Source organism: Cyprinus carpio, chromosome A5 (assembly GCF_018340385.1).
Source record: "Cyprinus carpio isolate SPL01 chromosome A5, ASM1834038v1, whole genome shotgun sequence".
NCBI classification, from domain to species: Eukaryota; Metazoa; Chordata; class Actinopteri; order Cypriniformes; family Cyprinidae; genus Cyprinus; species Cyprinus carpio.
In genome coordinates, this window is record NC_056576.1 from 13,621,417 (window position 1) to 13,640,952 (window position 19,536).

The 19,536-nt window shown below is 35.5% G+C and overlaps 2 protein-coding genes across 2 annotated transcripts; one reads left to right on the top strand and one right to left on the bottom strand.

Annotated features, from left to right (window-relative positions):
• The first annotated feature begins 3,272 nt into the window (after positions 1-3,272).
• On the top strand, positions 3,273-5,661 carry rpl36a (ribosomal protein L36A). The gene is made up of 5 exons (XM_019073656.2): positions 3,273-3,414; positions 3,849-3,954; positions 4,034-4,101; positions 4,997-5,119; positions 5,580-5,661. Exons 1-5 carry the CDS (start codon positions 3,412-3,414, stop codon positions 5,598-5,600), a joined length of 321 nt encoding a protein of 106 aa, XP_018929201.1. The 5' UTR covers positions 3,273-3,411; the 3' UTR covers positions 5,601-5,661.
• A 1,339-nt stretch (positions 5,662-7,000) lies between these two features.
• On the bottom strand, positions 7,001-18,811 carry LOC122143257 (glycine receptor subunit alpha-4-like). Its single transcript, XM_042754004.1, has 11 exons — positions 18,554-18,811; positions 18,150-18,468; positions 16,591-16,718; positions 14,246-14,313; positions 13,016-13,239; positions 12,841-12,923; positions 12,618-12,755; positions 11,656-11,870; positions 11,304-11,462; positions 8,516-8,620; positions 7,001-7,442 (listed from the first exon to the last, which is right to left on the bottom strand). Exons 1-11 carry the CDS (start codon positions 18,630-18,632, stop codon positions 7,155-7,157), a joined length of 1,806 nt encoding a protein of 601 aa, XP_042609938.1. The 5' UTR covers positions 18,633-18,811; the 3' UTR covers positions 7,001-7,154.
• Between the last annotated feature and the right edge of the window lie 725 nt (positions 18,812-19,536).

A 19,536-nucleotide genomic window follows, 5' to 3' on the forward strand; every position in this document is an offset into this window, starting at 1 on the left:
AAATGGATGGATTTTGACTTCTGAAACAATTGAAAGAATTAGCCATCAATGTTATTAACTGCAAGATTTGGATTAACAAATAAGAGACAAGGATTCTACCATGTGCCTTACAGGATCTGTATGCAACCCTGTGTGCTTGTCATATTTTTCTAATTAAAATGACAGTTTTGTAGCTTTAAACCTATTATATTTTAGATCACCTATATTTAAACTAGGGTACGCAAATTATTTAAGAGCTAAAATATATATATATATATATATATATATTTTATATATATATATATAGTGGATATATTATATTAGCATATATATATATCTAAGTGCCATCTGAAATTTCCCTTTAAAATTAATAATTTTTTCATCAGGCTCCTACAGTAATTTTACTTTAATGGCAATGTATAGGTCCTTTTCAATGCCGTTATAGTGAAATAACTGAACATATATTTAGGAGCCTGATAAAAATGCTAATTGAACATATATTTAGGAGCCTGATAAAAATGCTAATTGCATTTCTTTCTTTGAACTCTTTATATATATATATATATATATATATATATATATATATATATATTATATATATATATATATATATATATATACATAATGCAAAACTGTATGTATTTTTGGCCTTTTATATAATAATAAAAATATATATTTTTAAATATATTTACATATTAAAAAAACAAACATATTATATAGACATTAAGAAAGACTTTAGAAAAATGAATGCTTTTAAATTTGGATCACACCTGTATTTGGAGGCTGAAAAAACCCTGAAATCCTAAAAATTTATGAAAAAATATTGGCGAAAATTTTTTGGTTATATAACCATTTAAAAATAACAGTGTTGTTTAATAAAAAATAAAAAAAAAAAAAATAAAATAAAATAATAATAATAATAATAATACAACCTAAAATAATGACTGAATTTTCTTAGCAGGCACGTATAAAAAAAATCTAGTTAAAATTCTCTCTTGAATGAGAACATTCCAGTCCACTAATTTATAATTACCACCCGCCACTGATTAAATGCTATTAAAGTATGCATACAGTAGCTCAGAAATACAAAATCATAAGAATTTTTTTTAAAACCTACCATTCCGATTATTCACAACCACCAGCCTCAGATCTTGGTTTAAATATAGATATGGCCGTACTCTAAAAATGAATCAGTTTCTTCTTCAGCGTCTCATTCTGGCGAGTCTGCAGGTAGGTACAGGCAAAGGTGGGGATGAGAAATTCTTCAAATTCAAATTAAAAGTGTCCTTGCTGCAGCTTTTCATGATAAAAGCTGTGATACTACTGGGAAGAGACATAAACTATTGTATTCCAGTGTCATTGCATCAGGACAACTATAAAACTTAGATAACAGTTAAATGTTCTGGACCCAGTGTGCCTAGTCAAAGAATTACATAATGTACAAAACTGAAACATATATGATCAACATATATATGATCATAAGTGAAAGTTAAAATTCTTCACCTTCGTTTTCGTAATTTGTTGGACGTCAGCATAAACTTGTATCCTTCCCAGTTAAAATAAAGTCAGAGACCTTCAGCTGTTTGCAATTATTGGTGGATTACCAGGGATCCTGCAACATCCAAAACATTGCTTTATTTCTAACAAAGCTTTAATATCAACACATGGATGTCAATTCCCTTTATATAGGCTTGCAAATCAGACACATTTTCCTCAGTCACTGGCCATTAAACAACAGAGCAACATGTTTGTTCTTTGTCTTTTCAAATTATTTCATTTTAATTAACCCCATTAATCTGCATGAAAGGAACCAAATGCTAACATGTGCAATCAGGTGTTATTAATCAAAGCTCCAGGGTGTGTGTGTGTGTGTGTGTGTGTGTGTGTGTGTGTGTGTGTGTGTGTGTGTGTGTGTGTGTGTGTGTGTGTGTGTGTGTGGATGGTTGAGAGGGTGTTTTTCAGAGGGCCTGTCATTTTAAACCCTAAATGTGCAGGCATGATTTTCTAGTAATATCTAGCAGGCCAGTATAATGTGAAGAATTCACCTTGAAGTCACTGGGTCAGACAGATGTTATTACTGCTCATCAGGAATGACCTAGTGAGTGTCGCCATGGTGATACTTCCAGCCAGCAGCATACTGCATGTGCCAGTTCATATAAACTTCTCAGACGGCCAGCGGGCACACAGCAGCACAAGGCAGCGTATTTTCTTTTTCTACTGACCATTTGTTCTTAATTATTCTCTGACAAACCAACAATTACAACAAACAACAACAAACAAGGAACACCAGTAGAAGAGCTTGAACGTCTTTGTTATTAAAATATTACTACTTTTATAGCCTGACTTCTGATTTCAATGTATGAAGAGTTTAGATGCAATAAGTGCCGTCTGAAATTTCCATCTGCAATGAACATTTTTTATCAGGCTCCTTTGTTTCTTGTTCACTAATTTTACTTAATGGCACTATATATGTCCTTTTCTATGCAATTAAAGTGAAATAACTGAACATAAATATAGCAGCCTGATAAAAATGCTCATTTTAGAAGAATATTTCAGATGGCACTTAAAGGTTTTGCATCTGAACTCTTCATTTGTATTTGGTCAGTCGTCAATTCCTTTTATCCAAAGCAGAGCCTACTACCATACCTGTTATATCTTTCCTTATTATTCCCATAAACACCACTGCAGGACCATGTCTGTGGCTAATAATAAAGTACACGAGTTACAAAAATTACGAGTTAGCATAAATGAAAATATGACCTCAACATTAAAAACCCACGCAACAACAACAAACCATACTTACTTTCTGGTCTTTTAAACTCTTCTCTTCCATTGTTTTATAATGTTAATGAGAACAGACTTCTTCGACACTGTGCTTTCTAAAATTTTGCAAAAGTACTATGGAAATATAAATATTTGTAATTTCGTTTCATTCTGTCCTACAAACAACTGAAATTTTTTATTTATTTATTTATTTTTATTGTAGATGCATTTCCTCAAAATCACAATTATGTGATTCTATAAGTCGCATTTTCAGTCATTTTCAAGAATTTTTGATCGTTTTCCAAAACACTGTTTGTTATTATTGGCTACTTTGGTAGATGAAGCATCTTGTATTTTCTTAAAAGTAACGCGCGTTTTGGTCAAGTTTCGAGAAAGTATCGCGATAAACAGCGATATCTGTTATAGTAACCTTCCATGAGCTTCTACGTGGTGTGTGATATCTTATATATATACCACAATTAGATTTAAACATTTTTGTAAGTACTAACTTATAAATATTCAGATTCATATGTATACTAGGTATGTCGACCATTAGGTGGTAGCATCGTGCAACAGGAAACAGCGCCAGCCCTCTGTTGCTCGACCCGGTACTAAATGCTCTGAGTGACGTCTGCACTTCCTCTTTGCTCCTGCGCCGCGAGGGCAACCATGGTGCGTAATATTGTCCTGTGAAGTTTCATCTGAAATCTGTTTTAATCCTAAATATGTGCACAACCTAGACTCAAACAAACTGTGCAGTGTGAATGAATACATTCTCGGCATCATATAAAATGTTTTATTGTGTCATTTAATGGACGAATGAGGATTATTGTCCTCTATTTGCCGTTTTCCCAACTCGTAATGTAGATGTTTCATTTGTAGCTGCATGTGAACCGTATTTATAATAATCTTAGTAGAATACTAGCTTTTTTGTCTTTATATATTTAAATGCATCATTCACACCCCTGAGTTTAAAAACGTTTCTGTATATTTAGCGAAAATGTTGATTAGCTCGAGCGCTACCGCTAGGCGAAATAATGAACTCCAGCTGCACGAGATGTCTGACAATACGCCGTTTTATTTTTATTATTTTTTTTAATCCGTAGGTGAACGTACCGAAGACCCGCAGGACTTACTGCAAGAAATGCAAGAAGCACCAGCCACACAAAGTGACCCAGTACAAGAAGGGCAAAGACTCTCTGTACGCCCAGGGTAAGCGCAGCGCTGACCGGACACCAGCGGTGTGTGCACTGTAGACTTCTACCTGCATTTATCTGTCTGTTTCTTCTAGGAAAGAGGCGTTACGACAGAAAGCAGAGTGGTTATGGAGGACAGACGAAGCCCATTTTCCGAAAAAAGGTATGTTGGGTGTTTCAGATGGGTGTCAGGAGTATGGATGCTGTTGGATGATTAACATAGACCAGCAGTTTTCACAGTCTTTTCATTTAATATTGCATTAAAGCAATGTTGGTGTTGTATTTATTCACTTGTATTTTAAAACTTTTCTCTGATTAAAATTGGTATTGTTGCAACACAAAGTGCATTTAGCCTACTTGAAATGAACAGTCAGTGTATACCCAGTGAAGTTTGATTTAGTTACTCAACAAAAGGTGTAATTTGTTTCCGTAGAATAAAACTAAAAGAAAAATGTTCTCTTATAGTTCTTAAAATGGAGCTTGACAAATGAGAACCATTAGTGTAGACTATGGTGGAAACTTGATATCTATACATAGTTAACTGCAGGTCTGGAGTGTATTTTGGTTTATTGTTAAACTATTTGTAATTTATGACATGCTTAAATGTCTTTATTTGGCATTTGACTAAATAATATTGCCTTATTGGAATTTGGGTGAACATTGAGCTTAAGACGCCTTACAAGTGGTGGTCAGTTTCGGGCTAATCAGGCACAAGTGGACAACAGGACTAAATACAAATGAACGAGGTCCAGAAAAATTGAGGTAGTGGTCACATTCATGTTGAACATCACATTTGCAGTGTCAGCTTGTTACAGGAGATGCATTCAAGTTGCAGGTGTAACAAGTGATCCGTTTTACCACTTCTTCCAGATGTAAACAGAGCCTAAAGATAGTTTAAAATGTACATGTAGCTTTAAACTTTACACACATGAACACCTAAGCATCTTAATTGAGTCTAGATCTTCATTGTTTGTGGGGAAACAAAGGTTTTCCTAAATATTGATTGATCATATGGATATTTGCATATCAGGTGTAATTTGCCCCTTCTTGTGCCGCAGGCTAAAACCACAAAGAAGATTGTGCTGAGGCTGGAGTGTGTGGAGCCCAACTGCCGCTCAAAGAGAATGTTGGCCATTAAGAGATGCAAACATTTTGAGCTGGGAGGAGACAAGAAGAGAAAGGTAAGAGGAATACACGTCAGCTGACCAGACTTGACATCACATTGGTTAAAAAACTTCCTTATAAGTTAAACGCCAAATTTGGAGCTATTTGTACTGATGATAAAAATTCGGATGCACGTGAGATGCCATATTTCTTGTCATTAATTGTTTTCACTGTAATGGAAAACCTGGAACAATTTGTGATTTACACACATTAAAATTGATTTGATATTTATATAGTAGACTGATTTGTGGTTGATTTCATCAGCTAGAGTTTACTTTATTCATGAAGGCAGTCTTTTTAAAAATTCATTTTAATTGATTTAAAAATTGGGTTTTTAAATTATTAGAATAAACCAGGTCATAAATGTTTGGGCTTTCAAATAAGTACTTCCCCTTAACTAGGACAGAACCAATGAAAATAGTTTCAACCTGTTATTAATTAACTTTCCTAATTTCTATTCTCTTCTCTTTCTTACAGGGGCAGGTCATCCAGTTCTGAGCTGGGCCAAATGCTTTTCTTGTGGTTTACCATCACTGTCAATAAAAGTTATTTACAGTTATGCTGACTTTGCCTTTCATTTAACATCAGTATCAAACTGTTTCCAAATTAAGTTCCACACAGTGCACCTTAAGGGGCTAAAATGGCAGCTTTGCTTCCAAAAATACATACAAAAGTATTGCTTTAACACAGCGGTTCTCAATTCCAGTCCTCGCACCCCACTGCTCTGCACATTTTGTACGTCTCTCTTATCGCTTCAGATGTTTGTTCTATTTGTGGACATCACAGGATATTCCACCATGATTCCAGTTCGAAGTGAATGTATATGTTCCATTCAAAGTGCATTGAAGTGTGTGTGAAACATGAATTTTAATTGTATTTATTTACAGAGGTATATGATGTCACATTTGTCCGTGTGTGAAGACGTTGCACAGCATAAATCCGTGAATGAATGTTCCAGAGTGAAGTAAACTTCAACAGATTTCCCCTGCTCAGGGAGTAGGGAGCAATGAACACTGTGTAGGGACCATGTCAATCAGTACAGTTCATGCACGAAGCTCACTTCTAATGAGCTGATTATCTGTGTGTTAAAGAGAGACATACAAAATGTGCAGAGCAGGGAGTCGCGAGGACTGGAATTGAGAACCGCTGCTTTAACTTATCCATTATGTTTAATGTGCCACTGTTGGGGTAAAGCAATGTATCTTTATGCATCCCGCAGTGGAAGATGAATCTTTACTTAGACTCTTACTCAGTTTTGTATGTAGTCAGGGACAGAACAAGGACGAGACATGCTCCTACTTGGCAGCTGTAGGAAAGGAAGGTGTTTTTTTGTTTGTTTGTTTGTTTGTTTGTTTTGTTTTTTTTTTTTTGGGTGGAAAGTGCATTATATATTAGTGTAATGTTGAATTTTTAGACTGATTTGAGTTAAAGCAAGATTTATGATTAAACTGTCAGTTTTAATAGCCAATTTGATAAATGTTAATAAAATGAAAAAAATTTGAGATATCAGTGCTTCCACATTTATGTCAATATTTATAATGCATGACTAGAAAATAGCTACCAAACAAAACCCTTTGTACTAAAAATGTGATGGTCTCTTGTGTTTTTTTTTTTTTTTTTTAGATAAAGGCATTTTTAATCCATTAAGGAGAGTTAATATATATTCAGTGTCCTCCTCAAAAATCATCCCTGAGGAAGAATTTGTTTATAACTTTTATTTTTGATAACAGACAGGAACAAATGTGCTCAGTGCAAAAAGTATTTACAAAAAAAAAAAAAAAAACAGCATATCCAAGAAAAGACTTGAAACTTAGGAGACCAAAGGTCAGGAGTGATTCAGTTATTCTGCATATAAACAATTTTTTTTTTTTTTTTTTTTTTATCTTTGTAAAAGTGGTCTTAGATACATGCATATATGTTCACTCGTGCAGAGAGAACGTACCTTTTCCTCAACTGGTTTGATTTTAAATGTCCTTGATACAGAATCTTATCCTCTGGATTAAACTGGCACACAAAATGGGATACTGGGAAATTCAGAAGTCTTAAAGGGAGTCAGGGTTGCAGGGCAGGGTGAATGTCCTCATTTCTAAGCACTTTGTATGTGATCCAGTAGAACACATTGAAAACGAGGAAGCTGAGAGGGAAGACGGCTCGTGAGATGGTGTCAATCCGCTTTGCTCGTTCCACAAAGCGTCGGCGGATCTCAAACAGGACATGGCCGGGCGGCAGACCCGCAAACATGGCAGCAGCCTCAGAGAGAGGCCCATCCCCAGACAGACAGCTGTCCATCCCGTATCCTGTCAAGTACAAGTCCTGATTCTGTGAGGCTAACTGCTCTTCCTAAAGAAAAACAGCACAACAAAATATATGAATATACACTACCATTCAAAAGTTTGGGGTCGGAAAGATTTCTGAAGAAGTCTCTTATGTTCACCATGGCTGCAATTATTTGATCAAAAATACAGAAAAACGTAATTCTGTGAAATATCATTACAATAATTTTTTTTTTTTAATTCTAATATAATGTTTTAAAATGTCTTTTTTTTTTTTTCCCCTGGGATGGAAATGCAGAATTTTCAGTAGGCATTACTCCAGTCTTCAGTGTCACATGATCCTTCAGAAATCATTCTAAAAATGTTTTTAGTCAAAATTTCATCAATTTAATGCAAACTTGAATAAAAGTTTTTTTTTTTTTTTGTTTTTTTTTTTTTTTTAATATATTATTGGTGATTATTAATTTTTTTATTTTTTTTTTATTTATTTTATTATGTGAACAATGTAGTCAGTCAGTCATTACCACAAAATAAAGGATCCTTGAATAAATTATAATTTATCAAAGAAATAAACATATGTACATGCTATATTGATTTGAGTTTAAATATTTATCTTGTAGATTGGCTGCAATTGTCCTCTAAGAAAATCTGTTAATTAAACTGAATGAATTTAAATATATTTTAACATATTTTAATATTTTTAAGTATATATTAATGGGCAATCCAATGGGCTACATAGCTAACATGTTTAGCTGCTTTGTAAAATGTCTATTTTAAATATCACTTTTAAAATTTTCTGAATGTCATTTTAATTTCTCTCTCATCCAGCTCTTTGTGTTTATTAGTGATGTTTTTGTTTTATTGTTGTAACTGGAAAATAATATCCTACCAAAGATTAATGAATGTATTATTTATATAGAGTTATGTGTGGCATGATCATCAATCAGGGTAAGGGTACATCAGAGTGATATGAGAGACACAAAAGCAACACAGTTATGTTGCCATCAACAACGGTCAAATATACAGTTAGAGGTCATAATATATATATATATAAAAAAAAAATGTCATGAATGATCAGAATCAAATATTTCTAAGTCAAGAATGTTCATGTGTAAATATTTCATTTGTGGGTGCATATACCCGTGCACAGGCACTGCACCGGCGTTGTGTGTTTCTGCTTGGCGTACTGCCTGTGATGTTGTTGCTTTTGTTCTTCATCTCTGCTCCTCCAGCCTGACCAGATGCCTGAAGACAATACAAAGACACTTATTTAAAAACTGAGTCATCATTTATTCAAACAATAAAATATTCTCTTCCTGTGCACTCCTCAACAGACCTCCCCGGCTTCTCTGTAACCATGCATTACAGATCTGAAACGGGGTCACAATGTACCTTAAAAATCTCTAGTGGCCATGCACATTTCTACTGTAATATCTTTAATTTGTCAAGACATAACTAAGTCAGTGAGCAGATTCCATGCTGAACCATCACATCTAACGGAACATTCTCAGGATTTTGGATAACATTCTGGCAAGGTTTTCTCAGTTATGAACAAATATTCTTCCAGTAATGGTAATAGAAACATTTAACCATTTACCAGAGTCATTTAAAATTGGTCTTTATAATGCTCTCAAATGAATATCAAACACACAAATACTTATACACTCGGACATCATTCATGGAATGTTTTTTTTCTGAAACATCTTAGATAATATGTATTTAATGTTTCAGAATGTTCAGAAAAAAATTCAAAAGTAATGTTTCCATAATAAAAGCATTTGTTAAAACTGGACATGTTGAATGTTCAGAGAACATTCAGAAATTTTGATAACTTGAGAATTTTAGCAAAACATTGTAATTGTATTTATTTTAGCTGGATTTTAATTTTAAACAATGCATTTGCTCTCTAACATGTATTTTCTACACGTTTTTTTATTCTAAATATGTTTCGTTAGTTTCAGCAGTTTTCTTTGCCTTTGTCCTTTTTTTGGTTTGTTTTTTGCCCTTTTGTGCCAGCTTTCTTTGACTTTCCTCAGTCTTCCCTTTTTCCAGGTTACCTATTCTTGGTGATATTTTTAATAAATATCTGTGTGTGTGTGTGTGTGTGTGTGTGTGTGTGTGTGTGTGTGTGTGTGTGTGTGTGTGTGTGTGTGTGTGTGTGAGAGAGAGAGAGAGAGAGAGAGAGAGAGAGATCAACAGTGACAGCATATTTGTTCCTTAGGGAAAAGTTGCTTTTTTGAGTATGAGATCCGGTCAGTTAGGTGTGTTTGTGTTGAATCATGTTGTGTACAGGTTGCTGCTTTTGGTGATTTAGTGCACATAAGATCAGACAGCCTACTGCACTGTGCTGCCTGTGACTAAACAGCCAATCAGAGTGTGCAGTTGTATGTATGTGGCTAACACCTCATGCAAACTGGGTGTGTGTGTTTTTATATGTACATTGTGCATTAAAGTTTGAGTGCAGTAGTGTGTAAGCATGTTTACATGTTGCATGCCTAAAAGCATCCCTAAGGCAAATGAGTTGGCATAGCGGCACCAACTCACACACTGGGTCACACACACACAGCCTGTCTGCAGGGTGATAGAGGGGAGATGGAGGAGGAATAGAAAAGGACATAATAGTGTAATATTTATTCTCTCTGCTTTTTGTGGCACGACAGTGTCTGCTGTGTCCAAAAGAAAGCCATGATTTCTCTCAACTAGCTGGTTAAGAGCAAAGTAACAAAGATAGGGAAATGCAGTTTCAGCTGACAGAAACTCCTGAGAGGAGTCTGGGAATAGCCTTCTATTCCAGGCAGATAAAGAGCATGTCTGGGTCATATTATACCTCAAAAATCAAAAGACAAAGCAAGAAATTATGTTATATAAAGAAAACAAAACCTATTTAGGGCATTGCGAAATTTTCATGATAAGTACAACTACCCCCACCCCCATCTCCATTCTCATTAGCATAATGCATCTGGATGTTTTTCTTAAGGGTGTTTGTATTTTTTAATGGAACACATATTTTTTAAAAGAAAAATAGATGGATAGATAGATAGATTTTTTCCCTCTAGAAATCTGTTTTTAACAGTTTTATGAAAAACAGGATTTTTCTGTAACAATGTAAAAGTCCTTACTGTCACTTTTGATCAATTTAATGCAAGTTTATGGAATAAAATGTTTAATTTCTTTAAAAAAAAAACGTTCTTAAATGGTGGTGTGAGTACATTATTTATATTTGAGTATTTGCTGAACTGAAAAATATATTTTCTTTCTTTCCTTTTAGGGTAAAATATGAAACAAATATGTTCTTGACAGGCTTCATGAGAAGAACATTTTCAATATCAAAACACTGCCGCCTTAATAATTTTCAGAAAGTATAAGGAAGCCATTTGTAGGTTAAATTCAAAATTTTAAAACTCTGTGGTGCTTTCAGAACATTACTTTGTTTATCTGAGCACACTGACTAGCTTGACCAAACAACACTGGATCAACCAATGGCGTGAGCTTTGGATGGGGCTGTCTGTCTTGCCAGCCAATCGTAGATTAAGGTTCAGAAAACCTGTTTGAATACAATTACTATTTTAGCATTTTTATTTGGTAAAGGAGAAATAATGCTTAATTTAATAATAATGCTCAGTCAGTTCAGCAAAACATTTAGTATTCTGCTGTACTGAGACATTTTCCAGATTTAAAATCCTGCAGCTCCTTCACTTTCTTCCCATTCACGTTGTCCTACATTTTTGTGTGGAAAGAATAGCATTACTATGTGCAATATTCATGACATGGCTTTATGCCATCACTGACCTTCCCTCTCTGCTCTGGAGGGGGCCAGCAGGCTGCTCTCATGAAAGATCAAAGGGACACAGTGGTTGTACAGTATCTTAAGGGCACTCAACGCATGTCGCGTGTGTATGACAGAGGAGAGTTTCAGACTGCCACTCACAGCTCTGTAGCGTTGCTCCTCCCGCAGCTTTCTCCTCAGTCTGAAGAATTCTTTGTGTTGCCGAGAGACAAAGTTAACTGCTGCATACTCCAGCAAAGCAGCAAAGACAAACAGCAAGCACACTGCCATCCAGATGTCAATGGCCTTCACATAGGACACCTGTACGCACGCACAGACAATCTCTATTTGAATGGAATATTCTGGATTCAACAAGGTTTAGCATCTGTCAAATACTGTCAATAATCAGAGAAAACCATTTTAACAGGTCATTCAAGTTTGGAACAATATCATGGTGATTAAATAATTACTGAAAGTGGACAATTGGATGGATAAAGTAGACCTTCTTTCCTACCTTAGGCAGGGATGCTCTGGATCCAGAGCTCTGTGTTGTCATCGTGAGAACTGTAGTGATGCCCAGACCGACACGGGCTGGGGCGGCATCCATGTTGATCCAGAAGGAGACCCATGACAAGATAACTGTTAAGAGGCTAGGAATGTACATCTGGATCAGGTAGTAACCCATCTGCCTCTCTAGATGAAATTTCACCTCTATACAGGTGAATTTACCTGTGAAACATGGTATCATGTTAGACAGCAAAAATAAATGAACGTCATTTACAACTGCTTATACTAACTAAACACGTAGCAGCCCCCTGGCAACTGCATAACAATGTGATAACAGCCACAAAGAACACATTAGCAAACACCCTAGCAACTGCATAGCAACATTCTAAGAACCTCTTCGAACAACTAAGAAATGCAACCCTCTGACAACCACTGGAAACCAATCAAAACACCATAGCAACTGCATATCAATGTTGTAAGCAGTGCTGGGTAAGTTACTCTAAAAAATAAGTAATTACTAGTTACTTATTACATCTTCAGCAGTGTAATTACTCTAATTAAATTAATTACTCTCTCTAAAATGTATTGCATTGCTTATTCCCAACTACTTTCTAAATCCCATATCAACCTCAACCAGTTGAACAATACAAGGATATATAGACATAAAACTGCTCTTTTAATTGTTTCAAATAAATAATACAAAACTGCATAAATTATTCTTGAACTGAACTATTGTTTTATATAGAATTGTTCTACCTTAGCAACTGCATAGCAACATCCTATTATAATGGAAAGTATTGTACAGGCAAGAATCAATAACATTTTCTTTAGAAAATTTAAAATCTCTTTGACACTATAATTTGACATTATTACTCCTCGTAACATTCATTATCTAACCACTTATGAAATGTTTGACTGCTTATATGAAAATCAATAAACATTTATGCTGGTGAAATTGCAATAGCATACCAGTGTTGTAGTGTTTTGTACAGTATCCCAGGTCTTTCTCCTCTTTCAGGACAAACTGGGGCAGCGTAAGGTCATCAGCCACCTGCACTGGGCCTTCATCCAACCACTGAAATATCAGATCGTTCATAGTGTAGCCAACTAGAGAGAGAAAGACGGACAATAATGAGCATATAAAAGAGAAATTAGATAAAAAATTAGATTAGCTGATGATGTTCAGTCTTACAGCTCTCTAACTGCATAGTGCAGATCTGTATATCCATTGGAAAATTCTTCAGATCCATAGGACATGACAGAATCAGAGTGAGTCTGTGTGTGTGAGAGAGAGAGAGAAATTTCTGATTATCATCCATATATTCATTTGGAATGATTTAAGTAATCTATAGGGGGTGATATCGAACCTGATGCTATACAGCACATTTCCATTCTGGAAAATCCTCAGTAGTTTGTTGTCCGTGGTGACCTCGTGAAAGTTGGCACCTTTCTCATTGGCGAAGAACAAGTCTGGCTTCCAGATGGAGTCCAGCATGGATGGGTCCAGATCCAGAGAATCATCTGGATACTCTTTATAAGCCAGCCTTGGGTCATTCCACTGCTGCCGTAGAAAAACGTTCAGCCGATAATCCTGATGAGTTAGTGTTCAGAAAAAAGAAATCAGACCACATGCACACTAGCTGAGTTAAATACATTCAGTAAAACTTGACAGCTGTTTTAACGTTATGACCAATTTTAATATACAACAATTATTTCCAGTCCACTATTGATTGATTGATTGATTGATTGAGTTAGTTAGTTAGTTAGTTAGTTTAGTTAGTTAGTTATGAATGACAAATTAGGGACCTAATTCATATAACAGCACTGGAACTTTCCATATCATTCCACTTGTCTGTGTTAATTATGGTTGCCATATTGTGTCTAAAATGTCAGTTACTAACTTCCAATTAATAGCTTGAATAATCTATCATTCATAAAACTGAGTCTGATTCTGGTCCAAATATAGTCCAACTGTCATGTTCAGGCTTGATTCTGAATATTTTAACTCTGTTGTGAAAGGTACCAAACATATTTCAGATGGAAATATGGAAATATATGTGTGTGTGTGTGTGTGTGTGTGTGTGTGTGTGTGTGTGTGTGTGTGTGTGTGTGTGTGTGTGTGTGTGTGTGTGTGTGTGTGTGTGTGTGTGTGTGTGTGTGCATAATGACATATGTATAATATTTGTATAATGGCATGGTTATGACATAGGTATTACAATGTTTATGAGGACACTTCCTGTAAGTTTTATGAGTGGTGGGTTTAGGTGTAGGTTTGGTTTAGGGTGATAGAAAATACAATTTGTTCAGTCTAAAAACTATTATGCCTATGGAGAGTCCCCATAAACCACATGAGTGAGTGAGTGTGTGTGTGTGTGTGTGTGTGTGTGTGTGTGTGTGTGTGTGTGTGTGGATTCCCCATATTCATGCAGTGTTTTCATAATTCATAGCATGGCTAATGAAAACTCTAAACCAGTGTAATGCTGCCAGTGTGTAATTTTGATGGTCATTAATCTAATACATACTGACAGATTCTCCCTAGGAGATGTATGTGTTTAATACGTGTGTGTGTGTGTGTGTGTGTGTGTGTGTGTGTGTACCATGGTGGTCTCTGTGATGGAACCAAAACTGTTGATAAAAATGTTGCAAGTGACATTTACAGGAGGACCTGAAAAAGGAAAGAACATTATAATAAGAAACATTAGCATATTTCTTACAGATTTAAACCAGCCTAAACTGCTTTGTTGGTCCAGCATACCAGACCACTCTGGAAAATCAGCAAATCACCTTAGGCTGGTCTAAGCTGTTTTGTTGTTTTTTCAGCAGGAATAAACAGTCCACTAAAGATAAAGGGAATCTGAAAGCCGAATGTAACTCACATGCATCATAGCTGAAAAAAAAAAAAATGTGTGGAAAAAAACTAACCTCTGCCTCCACAATTTTAACATATTAGATTAGATATATAATTCACACAGAACTGACTTGTTGTGTCAGCCTCAGTGTCTTGAATAAAAATAAATTCACAAGCAGCAAATAGCACCAGATTTCCAAGACAAAACACTGAAGAGGTTGTCCAAGGCTTTTAAATCAAATTACAACTTATAAAATAAAGCATTTTTTTTATGAACATACAGCTGACTACACTATTTAGCCGATGTTTAATCAGCTTTCAGTTGCTCTGTAAATATTTAATTGCAGCATTTTATTTATTGATTTAACGTTCATGACATTAGTGATATATATAGCTTATCAGAGGGGACATTTCCCCCTACACATACTGACAGCCACATCTCTGAGATGTAGAACAGATATGAAATATACACGAGCTCAGAGACACCTACAGAGAGGAGCGCAAGAGATCATGAGAGAAAAAGAGAGGAAAGAAAAAGTATATATAAAAAAATAAATTCCAGTTTTAAAAACATAAGTAAGAGAATGAGAGGAAAAGACATATTTAGGTCTATGGGTTAACATGTACTCAAGCAGACAGCACAGCAAACTAAATGGCTCTGATGTCAGTGGAGAAACTGCCCCTCACAAATCCTCACAGAGGCTGTTGTGACACTTTTTATGGAGAGAAATCTAGTGTGAGCTGACAGCCGTATCCTGCATGTTTCTGAAATCATTCTCATCATCTGGGGCTGAAATTCTGTCTCGTATTCTGTTGGTTTTCGTCTCTGAACGCCTGTGGGTTTCTCTTGTTGAATGGTCACTGGGAGTCTGTGTAAGGTGGGGACGGTAAAAAATAGACTGGAGAACCCATGGGGGGGTCACATAGTTTAATGAGCTCTTATGTTGCTCTGTGTTTTCAGGCCACAGCACTTTTTCACATGCGAGGCTCACAGAGAATGTAAATATATTCTTTGCTGACCGCATCACATTTTCATAGAGTTCTTGCCAAAACAATCTATGTAAAAGAGATTAAGCTTCAACAGCAGTTTTTACTTGCTTCTGTGTTGCTTTATGTGATGTTTAAAAATGACCAAGATATCACTGAAAGAAAGTTACAGAAGAGAGTGAGAATGAGTGGAAGACAGTATCAGACTCCTGAAATCCTGGACTTCCAGCCTCACGTATGTCTGACAGCAGGATTCAGCAGAAGGAATTCCAGAATAATACAGCTTTGCCGAAGTATAAAATAGTGAGAGAATTACTGGTGAGGATAAAGGAATAGTTCACCTAAAAATGACATTTCTGCTCTTGACATGTCCACTGGTGGAGATGAGACCTGCTCAAAAAACTCGAGGGCTGCTGCTTTGGAGGAGTGTCTGTAAAACTGAGTGTGGTGGATGTCTTTGGGATGGTCTATGATTGCTTTTACTCTACAGTTAATAAAATCATCATATATGAAAAAAATGCTAATTTGGTTTCCAAATGTCCAGTGTAGACATGTATGTTTGATTTAATCAAAAAAATTTGGGGTCAATAAGATAACTGAAAAGAGTACTTCTGTCCAGCAAAGGATGCATTCAGTTGATCAAAAAATTACAGCAAAGACATGTTACATTTTTTTTTATTTCAAATTAATGCTATTCTTTAATTTTCTATTCATCAGTTTTAAAGAATCCTGACAAATATATTGTTTTTACAAAAGCAGCACAACCATTTTTTGTGATGAAAATAAGTAACGGCTTAGTAATTCTTTGCCGTCATAGAAATAAACTTCAAAAATCTACAGAAAATGGTTATTTGAAATAGCAATTAATATTTGACAATATTAAAAACATTCCAAAATCTTACTGATTGTAAACTTTTGAACGGTAGTGTATGATAGAAATTGGTTGTCACTGACTATTTTTTTCCTCTCATTTGCATAAAGATTTCATGTACTCATCGCTGGCTATACTCACATTTTAAGAGAAATCACATTCTCTCTAATAGAAATTAAAACAATAAACTATAAAACAATCAATTACGCTACAGCGGATTTGAGTTGAATTCAAACCTTTAAAGTTGGGCCTGATCCGAGCATCATATCCAGATGTTTTTCCCATTAATTTATCCAGAAAATCAGATGGTGACATGGGCTTCACCCTGCTGCTGGGTGATTTCAGCTCCTTACTAAACACACACCTGAGAGAGGTTAAAAAAATACACATCAGAACATCAGATCTGCATCCACCTCCAACAGATCATCATATTAGAGAGCTGTTTTTGTTTTACAGTGGGTTCCAAAGTCAAAGACTACTAATGAATATGCTTTGCTTTTGCATTTTTCAAAATCTTAAACTTTTTGTTTATAGTCAGGTTTTGTTAGCAACCAGATTTCACGCCACCATTTATATTGAACAAATGACACTCTTTGCATTCATCTCTTCCTTTCTGTCTTCAGAAACTTCAATTAAAATTTTGGATTTTAAATGACCAGAATTACATGAGCTTCTGGACTGTATATGTGCATGGTTTATTAATAGGTATGCTCTATATGAGCTCCTTCAGTCTGTTTTAGCATTCACTGCTGCCAAAAGCCTCTATTATCATTCCATTATTGACTGAATGCTTTGGCAATAATGTATGCCAAATTGAAAAACTAATGGTAGACGGAAATCTGGTTGCTTACAAAATACCTGGGGAGTTCACTTAAAACCTTTAATAAGGCTTTAAATGAGCACATCAGAACATCTGTCCCATGTTTTATTAAAACCCCTCTCAACCTGACACGTCCTGTCTGTTTCTCTGTGAGGCTGCAGTAAAAAAAATACAAAATAAAAATAACAGTGACAACTTTATTGCTTTGGACCTAATTGCAGGTTGTTTTAGGTGTTAATAATTTATTAAAAAAAGAGTAGAAGTCCAAGCAGAGAAAAGGACAGCACTTTCTCTCACACACTTTGAATCTTATTCCATATTTAGAGAAATTTTCTGGTCCAGTTCCTCCTCAATTTTCCTGTCTGTTTGTGAGCAGGACTGTGGCAAATTCGATTTGTGAAAGAATAAAGTCTGTTTTACGCAGCGTATGGGGAATGGAAATAAGACACAGAATGAATGCATCCTCAGGTACGTCTTACAAGCCCTTATTGTCATTCTAAAGAAATGTCTAGTTCCAGACAGGCCAATAATAGTTCAATCTCATTATGTGAACTTCAATAAATCTGCAATTTCAGTAACTGTGAAAATGACTTCAGACAGAGCTGTCTTTTTGTGTCAGCCTCATACTTCAGAGACCCAGATACAAAAAGCCAAACACACACACACACACACACACACACACACAGAAACATAAGAACGCTCTCCGGGATTAAAATAAACCTATAACCCATGAAGACTTCTGAACTGAACACACAAGCCAAATACAGACGACTGAGCACACAAAAGCAAATAAGTATGGAAATTCAAATATTAGAGAAGAAACAGCTAATTTTAACCAATTACATACATAAACACTTGTGTTTTTCTGAAGACACTTCAAACTATATTAAGATTTTTGAACAGCCTCTACAATTGTTTCAATGAATCACATGGTGACACAAGTGAGAAATGATGGCACACCTGTGAAAAACTCACCTCATGACCCCTTCAAACATCCACCAAACCAGTAAGAGCTCCAGCAGGATCCTCCAGAACAGAGAAAACATCCTTTCACTATTCAGCTGCTCTCTTTTCCTCCCTGGTGTCCTGTGGCAAAATCTCAGTAAGCAGATGTGTTTTGGAGGGGCAGGACGCCCATTCCGATGCACTCTGGTCTCTCCTCCACTGCCATCTGACTGAGCACTGCATCCTGAGACGGGCACACTAAGAGATGTTAGTGTATGTGTGTGTGTGTGTGTAGGGGGTCTTCTGCGCTTTCTTTTTCTCTGGCCACATGCTAGCCTGAGGTGAAGTCCTAACATGGAGAAGAGAGAAGGCAACAGGGCGTAAGATGCGTTTAAAGACTTTTATCAGAATAAACAACTGTGACACGACTCCACCTGAGGGTCTCCAGATCCACATCCCAAGACGCACTGCATTAGAGGACAAACATCCATCCACCTCTTCTGATATCTGCATTCTTGAGTATATTCAGTAGATCAAGTGCTTCCTGTTATTTAACAGCAAGAATATTTTAGGTCCTGTGACAAGTCAACATTTCTTCTGAATTTTCCACCATTTTTAATCGCCTTTGTGTCTTGCAGTTAACTCCAACAGTCCTGTAGTGATTTTTTTTTTTTTTAAATACACATATTGCATGTAATGTCTCAGTTAATATGAAATATAATATACACACTACCATTCAAAAGTTTTCTCTTATGCTCACCAAGGCTTATTGATTATATGCAATATTATTACAATTTAAAATAACTGTTTTAATATTTTAAAATGTAACTTACTCCTTCTAATATGCTGGTGTTCAATAATCAATTATAAATGCTGAAAACATATTATCTATCAGTATGTAGAACAAAACAATATATTATAAAAATGTAAATTTTTTTCAGTATTCTTTGATAAATAGAAATGTAATAATTTATATAGATACTTAGTTCTCTAGATTTAGATGTGTGTGTGTGTAAAAAAAAGTTGACAATTTGTTTTTGAGAGAAAAATGTGTTTCCATCATTTTCCTACCATCATAATACTTAACAACCATCAATGTGTTTCCATCATTTTCCTACCATCATAATTCTTATGTATAGTAGGATGTTTGGGTGAAGAAGAGAGAGAAAATTAAGACGAATATAGAGTGGGTGTAAGAAAAGTGTCAATTTTAATGTGCCTTCAGAGTGAACCAAACTAAAGAATAACAGACCCAGTTTTGTCAGAAATCACACACACTCAGCGGTCATGTCGATGACGTGCTAAAACATTGTCTTGACCTCAAGAGAAATTAGAGCAAATGCCTAAACTACACCACACACACATTTTCGCTCTCAGGTAACATAATTATCCAAGACCCTCCAAATAAACACACACA

Bases quoted from the DNA above. Each gene is read 5' to 3' on its own strand.
- LOC122143257 (XM_042754004.1), bottom strand. From the start codon at position 18,632: ATGCAGATATCAGAAGAGGTGGATGGATGTTTGTCCTCTAATGCAGTG. The intron at 18,469-18,553 runs GTGGAGTCGTGT...TCTCCATGTTAG, and splicing joins GTGGATCTGGAGACCCTCAG to GACTTCACCTCAGGCTAGCA. The intron at 14,314-16,590 runs GTTTGAATTCAA...TTCCTTTTTCAG, and splicing joins GATCAGGCCCAACTTTAAAG to GTCCTCCTGTAAATGTCACT.
- rpl36a (XM_019073656.2), top strand. The intron at 4,102-4,996 runs GTATGTTGGGTG...CTTGTGCCGCAG, and splicing joins AGCCCATTTTCCGAAAAAAG to GCTAAAACCACAAAGAAGAT. The intron at 5,120-5,579 runs GTAAGAGGAATA...TCTTTCTTACAG, and splicing joins GAGGAGACAAGAAGAGAAAG to GGGCAGGTCATCCAGTTCTG.